The sequence below is a fragment of the Eumetopias jubatus genome, unplaced genomic scaffold (assembly GCF_037043125.1).
Source record: "Eumetopias jubatus isolate StellerSeaLion01/CBP00866 unplaced genomic scaffold, mEumJub1_p1.0 scaffold_13, whole genome shotgun sequence".
NCBI classification, from domain to species: Eukaryota; Metazoa; Chordata; class Mammalia; order Carnivora; family Otariidae; genus Eumetopias; species Eumetopias jubatus.
The window spans coordinates 47,193,989-47,203,263 of NW_028274819.1; the positions used below are offsets into that span (position 1 = coordinate 47,193,989).

General features: G+C 39.2%; 1 protein-coding gene across 3 annotated transcripts; it reads left to right on the plus strand.

Annotated features, from left to right (window-relative positions):
• The first annotated feature begins 304 nt into the window (after positions 1 to 304).
• ZBED5 (zinc finger BED-type containing 5) lies at positions 305 to 5,581 on the plus strand. 3 transcript variants are annotated; one of them, XM_028116861.2, is made up of 3 exons: positions 305 to 522; positions 2,095 to 2,209; positions 3,252 to 5,581. In XM_028116861.2, exon 3 carries the CDS (start codon positions 3,424 to 3,426, stop codon positions 5,506 to 5,508), a length of 2,085 nt encoding a protein of 694 aa, XP_027972662.1. In that variant the 5' UTR covers positions 305 to 522; positions 2,095 to 2,209; positions 3,252 to 3,423; the 3' UTR covers positions 5,509 to 5,581. The 3 variants fall into 3 exon arrangements, with proteins under 3 accessions (XP_027972662.1, XP_027972663.1, XP_027972664.1); XM_028116862.2 differs by having other exon boundaries at positions 3,283 to 5,581; XM_028116863.2 differs by having other exon boundaries at positions 3,288 to 5,581.
• Positions 5,582 to 9,275: the final 3,694 nt, after the last annotated feature.

Genomic DNA, 9,275 nt, shown 5'->3' on the forward strand with positions numbered 1-9,275 from the left:
GGAGTCCGGTCCAGCCCCACGGGACGACAAACTCTGTCTGGCAGTCCCCAGGAACCTGCAGTCTAAACAAGCATCCGGGCTAACAAGAACCCAGGGAAGTTTGAAAATAATCGCCTCACATCTAGCACCAGCAGGAACGGCCCGCTCGCCGGACTGCAGCACCTCCGCGGCCGCTGGGCCGCGCATCAACCGAGCTTGGTTCTTTCCTTTGGTCCCGCCCCGCTGCTCTGCGCGGATTGGTGGCGGAGAGCAACTCTGCAGCTGGTTGGGCGGCAGAGGAGCCGCTCGTGGAGACTGTAAGTTCGGCTGCTCCAGAGTGCTAAATTTATCTTCAGAGGAGCGACCGCGCCAGCCGCGAACCGGATCTCTCTGGAGGTGGCATAGGCGATATCCCTGAGCCGAGAGCATCACCCTGTCCCCGAATCCTTCTTCCCTCTGTTTTGTTTTTCATTCCCCTCTCCCTCCTTCCCCTCTTCCAGTCCGCGACGACTGGCTCTTGACCCTGTTCAGGCCTCGGTGAAGGTGAGGACCAGAGCCGCCACGGCGGCTGAGCGGTGCGCTCTGAAATGGCCGCTGCCTTGAGCTGTTTAAAATGGCGGCCGCAGGCTCTGCTGGGGACCGCGGCGCTGCTTTGCAGCCCAGCCGCAGCAAAGACCGGTCTCCATCACTGATGGAGGTGACGTAGAGAGATAGTGTTGGGTGCTGAGGAGACTGCCCGGGGACGCGAGAGAAGAGTTTTGGAGGCGAGGGTGGGCGAGCCCCCAGATGTGGCGGTCTGCTGGCAGCGCGCACCTGTGACAAGGAGGGATAGCTGGCCCAGGCAGCACATCGAAGTGACCGTTTAAAGAAGCATGTAGGTGCTGGAAGGGGCAACGGCACCCACCTTTGCCTAGGCTTTCTGACTGGACTGCACTCTAACCCGGCCCTCCTGCCCCTGAGGATATTGTTCACAGCTGGACCCGCCCGAAGGTGGGGGTGAAGGGGTGGTGTTACCTGTCAGTTTAACCCAGAGAAGAGACAAAGGAACAGGGTTACTCCCCACCCCCCACCCCCTGGCCATTCTTTTCGGGTTAATGGAATAGAAACTTGACTCTAGGGAGTCTAGACTCTTTGTCCTCGAGAGATTCGGGAAAGCACCCCTAGAAGAGGTGGGGATGAGGCCTTCAGGAAAACAAAGCTTCCTACTCCATTGTGTCCTCCTCGGGTAGCCAGGGAGAGGGATCCTAATCCTAGCCAGCAGCTCCACGAAGTTCTCTGTTGCTAAATTAAAATCGGGATTGTGGAAATGAGAATCTACGGCTCTTTTGCTCCCAATAATGGACAATAATGGAGTAGGGTTTTCTGCTGCTGCCCGTTTGAGACCCTCGACTTTCTGGCCGTTGTAATCCCTTTATGTGCCGCCCGTTAGTGCTTGAGAAATTTAAAGAGTATTCAGGAACACACAAAGAATGGCTAGGTGCGTGGGCTCTGCAGCCCCAACTTTTTGGGTTCTGTTCTTAGTTCTTCACTTACAAAATGTGTTAAGTTAGCGGATGACTTCTCTGTTTATTAGTTCATCTCTTACGGTTATTAACAGTCCCTGACTCTCAACGTTTGTTTTGAGGATTAAATGAGATAATCTGTATGAGGGATCTAGCAGTTAAAAGCATAGTAAACAACGATTATCCAATAAACATTAGTAACCTAACTTAGGAAATTGGTTGAGGGGACAAAAATGGTTATAGCAAAAATGCATATTTCATATAACACTTCCCTGTATAATTCTATTTTAGATTACTTTTAATATTTAGTTTTAGAGATTAAAATGTGGCCACTTTTAAAAGTTAGGTTTAGTTTTTGAAACTTTTATATGTGTTCCTATGAAGTCAGTGGTTGGGAAAGTGTCTCAAAACAATGAAATAACAAGGGTATTAAGTGAGACAAAAATATTAGCATTTTTCCTATGCTAGGCATCTTCTATTTCAGTCCACTGCATTGCAGTGAAGAATCACTTGCACTGCCTGGATCTAAAATAAACTGTAATGAAGGATCATCTTAGGGATTTATGGTTAGTTCTGCTTTTGCAGTGTCTAATTTTAATTTTTCTCATTCTAGGCTTTTGGTTACTCCCTTTCCACCCCATCCCTTAATTTTATTCTTTTGAAGAATCTGCATTTCAAGCTGCCAAGGTGGAGAGTGTGATTGCAGAAGGGAGTACTCCTCATTTCAGGTATCTTACCATCTAGCTGTTAATAGGAAAACCATTTTGCTTTAGGACGTAACATGAAAATCCAAAGCTTACTCTGTAACCAAATCATAAAGTTTAAATCAAAAGCAGATACATTTGGATAGACCTAAATATGTATGCCTTAACTTGCAAAGTTAGTAGTCTTCTTTGAGGGTCTTAAAATTTGCATTACCCTTTTAATTATGATTTTAAAAACTATATGAGGAATAAACCTATTAAAATGAGAGTTTATGTTTTTTTAGGTCCTGGTTATGTCTTCACCTGTAGTATAATGGAACGCAGAGTAATCAGTAAAATATACATTACTTTCAGTGGGTCTTAATTTGGATGATATAAATATTTATGTGATTTTAATTCCAGAGAAATAGTAGCTAACTTTTGGTCTACATTTTATTTTTCAGTGTTAGCACAGTATTTAGGATACAGAATTCTGTGTCTTGCAGAACTTTGAACTGTGTTTGTGTGTCCTTAATATAGCTTATCATAATAGTCACTAGTCCTGGTAGGAGGCTTCAGATGTATAATATTATCAACAGTGAATGTATCTAATGGCAGTAGGCATCAGAAAGCTAAAAGAGATTCCAAGATACTATATACCATGAGAAGGGGTTGGTAAATTATGGCCCATGCTGTCTGTTTTTGTAAATAGAGATTTACTGGAACACAGCTATGTCCGTTCTTTTTGCATTATCTATGTCTGCTACCATGCTGCAACTATAGAGTTGAATAGTTGCAACAGAGACCATATGGCCCATAAAATCAGAAATATTTACTGTATTGCTCTTTACAGAAAAAGTTTGCCAACCCCTGCCACGGGACATATTCCTCAAGGTCCCTTCCTTAAAAATATGCTTACCAACTCTTCATTATTTCTTAGCCCAGTGGTTCCCAAATTGTGTTTTATAGAACATTAATATTCTTTACGTTAATAAGTGTTCTGAGGAAAAGATCAATGCTAACAATAGTTTTCTTTATAGTTTATTTTAAAATATTAAGTTTAAGACTACTAAACTCATTTCTATAGCTTTATTTTTATGTGATAATCTACGTTTAAGAAAAGGTGTGCCATACCTGAGAGCACCAGGAAGTCGAATGAGAAATCACCTGATACACGAACGTGTGATGTTCCATCTGCGCATTGATGCATAGGCAGCATTTACAAATTAACTGATGTGTTGCTCTATATCATCTCTTTGATGATTGCTCATCTTCTGTGTATCCTGTCGTATAATTTCAACACATTCGTGATACTCGATGTTTATTCTAAATTAACCATGTTTTGTACTACAAACACATTGCCTATGGATCTGTTGCTGAAACAAGGAAGTCTTAAACAAGAAGTAGAATCTTTTTGTTATCAAATTGTGTCTGAATCAAATGATCAAAAGGTTGGAATATTACAAAGCGAGGATGAACAGTTGCAGCCTTCAGTTTCTAAAAGATCAGAAGGTGACCTTTCCAGGGTCAAATTTATGTCCAATTCCAACAAAATAACAACATTTAGTAAGAAACCAAAAAGAAGAAAATATGATGAAAGTTATTTGTCTTTTGGATTTACTTACTTTGGAAATAGAGATGCACCTCATGCTCAGTGTGTGTTATGTAAGAAAATTTTATCAAATAGTTCTTTGGCCCCTAGTAAGCTTCGAAGACATTTGGAAACTAAACATGCTGCCTATAAAGACAAAGACATAAGCTTTTTCAAGCAACATCTCGATTCACCTGAAAATAACAAACCTCCAACACCTAAAATTGTCAATACAGATAATGAAAGTGCTACAGAGGCATCATACAATGTAAGTTACCATATAGCCCTGAGTGGAGAGGCTCATACTATTGGAGAATTGCTTATCAAACCTTGTGCAAAAGATGTTGTGATGCGAATGTTTGACGAACAGTATAGTAAAAAAATAGATGCAGTACAACTATCAAATAGTACTGTTGCACGTCGAATTAAGGATCTTGCTGCTGACATTGAAGAAGAGCTTGTTTGTAGACTGAAAATTTGTGATGGGTTTTCACTGCAACTAGATGAATCAGCTGATGTTTCAGGACTTGCTGTGCTGCTTGTGTTTGTTCGTTATAGGTTTAATAAATCTATTGAGGAAGACTTACTCTTATGTGAATCTTTGCAAAGTAATGCTACTGGTGAAGAAATTTTCAACTGCATCAACAGTTTTATGCAGAAACATGAAATTGAATGGGAAAAATGTGTTGATGTTTGTAGTGATGCTTCTAGGGCAATGGACGGGAAAATTGCTGAGGCTGTCACCTTGATAAAATATGTGGCTCCCGAAAGCACCAGTAGTCACTGCCTATTATATAGACATGCACTAGCAGTTAAAATAATGCCTACATCTCTGAAAAATGTGCTAGATCAGGCAGTACAAATCATCAATTACATTAAAGCTCGACCACATCAATCCAGGCTACTAAAAATTTTATGTGAGGAAATGGGTGCCCAGCACACAGCACTTCTTCTGAATACAGAAGTGAGGTGGCTTTCCCGAGGTAAAGTTCTTGTAAGACTTTTTGAGCTTCGTCGTGAACTATTGGTTTTCATGGATTCTGCTTTTCGACTGTCTGACTGTTTAACAAATTCATCTTGGCTGCTAAGACTTGCATATCTTGCAGATATTTTTACTAAATTAAATGAGGTTAATCTATCAATGCAAGGGAAAAATGTAACAGTTTTTACAGTATTTGATAAAATGTCATCATTGTTAAGAAAATTGGAATTTTGGGCTTCATCTGTAGAAGAAGAAAACTTCGATTGTTTTCCTACACTCAGTGACTTTTTGACTGAAATTAATTCTACAGTTGATAAAGATATTTGTAGTGCCATTGTGCAGCATCTAAGGGGTTTGCGCTCTACTCTGTTAAAATATTTTCCTGTAACAAATGACAATAACACTTGGGTTAGAAATCCATTTACAGTAACTGTTAAACCAGCCTCATTAGTAGCACGGGACTATGAGAGCCTGATTGATTTAACATCTGATTCTCAAGTGAAACAAAATTTCAGTGAACTTTCACTAAATGATTTTTGGAGTAGCCTAATTCAAGAGTACCCAAGCATTGCGAGGCGAGCGGTTCGTGTACTTCTTCCTTTTGCTACAATGCACCTGTGTGAAACAGGATTTTCATATTATGCTGCAACAAAAACGAAATATAGGAAAAGACTTGATGCTGCACCTCATATGCGGATTCGACTTAGCAACATTACACCTAATATTAAGCGGATATGTGATAAAAAGACACAAAAACACTGTTCTCATTAAAATTAGAGGGTTTTTGCATGTCTCTTGATAACCAAATATAAGATGAAAATAAAAGATGATTTCATCTCTGGTATTTTGGGGTTTTAAATAAAATTATTCATATTTTTTATACTTCTTAGATTTTAAGAAAGCTAAAGAATCAGAAGTTTTTAAGCATTTATTATTAGTATTATTTCTTCTTCACATTGTAATTTCATAGAGTTCCATGGTCATAACTGTGGGAAATGTTGATTCACAAGATAAAACTCCAGTTCCTTGGCATAATGTATCTCTTTAGGATCTAATCTCTATGAATTTTTCTAGTCCTGCCTACCCTGCAGCTCTCGAATCACATGGAATGCCTTGCCATTCCCTAAGTACATTACACTATTACATGCTTTCAGGTTTCAAAAAATACTCCTTCCCCTTGCTTCCTGACAAACTCCTATTTGCTTTTCAATAGTTTGACCTAATTTATCTTTGGTACTTTGATTCTCTATGTCTTTCTGTTTTGGCCCTATTTTTTGTGTCTGTCTCAACTGAACTGCTTGGTGGCCTCATGATTCCCAGTGTTATTGGACTAAGCTCTTACAAGGTCTTACTCAGCTCTGTGTCTCCATTTGCCTAGCAAAAGGCCTTACTAAAGTAAAATTCCCAGTAAAGGAAGAAATTTTGGTGAATCGACAAAAAATGGAATAGGATATGGTAGTTTATATTTGTATATCTGCATGTGTAGAAAATGTTAGTTACCCTTTGTGGTTTTGGCTCAATTATTTTACCTAGAATTCAGTGTGGTCATTAGGCAGAAATCACTAAATAATGTCACAGCTTTGATCCAAGCTGAACTATTGGAGAGGGCAGTATGAAGAAGGTTTATCAGGTATTTTCATCGTTTCTCAGTTCCTATGTAGAGTATTGTAAATTCCATATACTATAGACTAGTGAGGTTTTACTGTACTTGAAGAGAATTAGACTTGAAACCCCTGTCAGTTTATCCTTAGAGTTCTATGAAGGAGGTGTTACCTTCCTGTCCCTAGGATCTCTTCCCACATCACATTACATATCACAGGCCACCAGCTCAGTGTCAGATATTTTATGTTAACTTCTATATAGGTAGCCATTATTTATGTAATCTCACTTACTTAAACCTAGTTCCCATTTTGGGGAGTAGAAGGATTCTTACTAAGGCAGAATGTGGTAGCAGGACTACATTGGGGGACTTGCTCCACTGCTTAATTAGCTATTTAACATTGGGCAGTTTGAGCCTTCCTGCACCTCAGTTTTCTCATCTGTAAAATTATGCCTTCTTTGAGGGTTACTAATAAGATTAAATGAGTACCTATCTAAAATTCCTAACAGTAGGTGATAGGAAAAGATATACAACATATATTAGTTCTCTTCCATATCCAGCCATGTCCCATTTAAACTTTACTTCCACGTTCACTTCTAGCCTGGGTTTTTGTTCTCTGGAGACTAACAGCCCTCCAGTCCATAGGACCTGACCTAATCTAAGGCAGCAAGATTAAGCATTTCTAGCCCAGATTTTGTCACATTATTAATCACCTATTTTATCTTACTAGATGCTTGTATGTTACCAGTAATTTTTACAGCAATCCTATGGGATTAAATAATTTTTGAATTTGCCTAAGGTCACACATTAAGTAGCAGAATGTAATTTAAAGTGTGGGGTCCCTGATGGTACAGTCAGTACAGCATGCAGCTGTTGATCTCAAGGTCCATGAGTTCAAGCCCCACACTGGGTGCAGAGCTTACTTAACAAAACAAAGAACAGGTCTTTCCCATAGATGGTACTTTTTGTGGGCATTGCCTCTCAAACCTTTATTAAGAGCATCAGTGACTTAGGAGTATAAAACTCCCTACTAAAATCTGGACATTTGTTTGAAATCCTGTATTTTCTTACCTAGAGTCACCTAAAATTAGCTGTCTACTTCAAAATATGACTGCTTTAATATAAAACTATGTAAAAATGGGGATTAAATTGCCATCAAGGAAAATTAATTCTCAAAAAAGATTCATCATAATTGCTCATACATGCAATAATTTTTGTCAACTAATCCTAGAATTAAGTCTACCCTAATTTGAGAGGCATATACAATGCCATAATGTCCATGTCTGGCTGATGCCTCAAGTCTGATAACGAGACTCATGTCTCATTACTGAACCTGATTACTGAACCTGAGCCCTTAAGTTATTTGTCCAGGGTATCCTCCTCTTGAGATGTAAGGCCTCTCTTTTCCAGTTCTTTACTTGTAACCTCCTTCTCTGAGAGTCTAGATCCTTGCATTAAACCCAAATCTGTTGACTGGGACCCTGCAATCTGATAATAGATCACTTTATTGCCAACACTACCCAACTTGGTTCTTGATGCCAACTTCTCATCTGTTCTGTAACCTCTCAGACTAAGCTATGGATACCATGTATGGCTAGTGAGAGTGGACTTTTAGCACCTGAAGGTGGACCTGGGACCTGCTGGATGATAGGCAAATCTAGTTCCAGACAGCAACTTCTATATTACCCTAACCTACTGTAGGTACCATGACTGAATCCCAAAACAGAAGATTCTTTTCCTTTATATGTTTAAAACACTGCCTACCCTTCAGACTTTGCCTTTCTTAAATAAAAGCCAAGCAAAGTCTTGAGCACTGTCAGTACTCCCCAAGACTCCAGATACTAGAGGCTCTTTCTGGTGCTAGAGGGAAGCCTCTTACAAACCCTCTCACCCAAAAGAGGAAACAACTCTTTAAAGGAAGAGATGGGTGGCGTTCTTCATAATGGAAGGAATTTGGGGACTGAAAAAACTCTTAATGGCATCCTCAAATGACAGCTACCCTTTCTGCCTGTGCATGAAACATAGTTCACCTAATGTATCTAACCCAAAAGGACTTTCCCACTTTGAATTTAAAGTAACTGAAATTGTGGGGCGCCTAGCTGGCTCAGTTGGTAGAACATGTGACTCTTGATCTTGGGGCCATGAGTTTGAGCTGCACATTGGGCATAGAGTTTACTTAATTAATAGAAATGAAAATTAAAGTAATTGAAATTGCCTTGATTTCTTAATGAGGATTGTTTCCTAGTACCACACATACATAAATACACTGATTGTAATTTCTGGTATCTAGGACTTCTTTAGGATCATTCATAGAACTTAGTAAGTTTCTAATCATACAAAAAGTACTCAGTGAATTGAATTCCCTACCTTAAAAGGTAAAGTGTTAAGGTGAAATACAGTTTACACTGTAACATTATAAAAATTAGCTTTAAAGTTCTTAGCCTGCCTTAAACATGTAAAGCAATAACTATTCTTTGCCTCTCAAAGACTTCAGAAGTGGCATTTTGTAAATAAGCTCCCATGTTTCCTTAACAATGCAGTTTTACTCCCAAAAATATAATTTACCTACAACTCTTGAAAGAATCCATCAGAAGTATAAATCTGGGTGCCTCTGGAATTTACTCACGTTCAGTACTTGCTTTCCTTTTTTAAAGTTGATATAACTGCACTGTTAATTAGAACAATGGAAAGAATTCTGAAGCAGGTGTCAAGAGACTTGTGTTCTGCAACTAATTAACTGGCTTAGATAAGTTCATCCTCCTCTGTAGTCCTTAGATTCTTGACTTAGTTAAATTAAAATGAGCTCTAAAGTTCTTGTCATATAAGATACAAATTTAAACCTAAATAAAGATTAGGGTGATGATAAAGATTTGCTCAGTTATTTGGAATAGGGGTTTTTTTTTTTCCTAGAAGCCAAGCTTTTCAATGAGTCTTTTAC

Coding starts and splice junctions, on each gene's coding strand:
- ZBED5 (XM_028116861.2), top strand. CDS start 3,424: ATGATTGCTCATCTTCTGTGTATCCTGTCGTATAATTTCAACACATTC.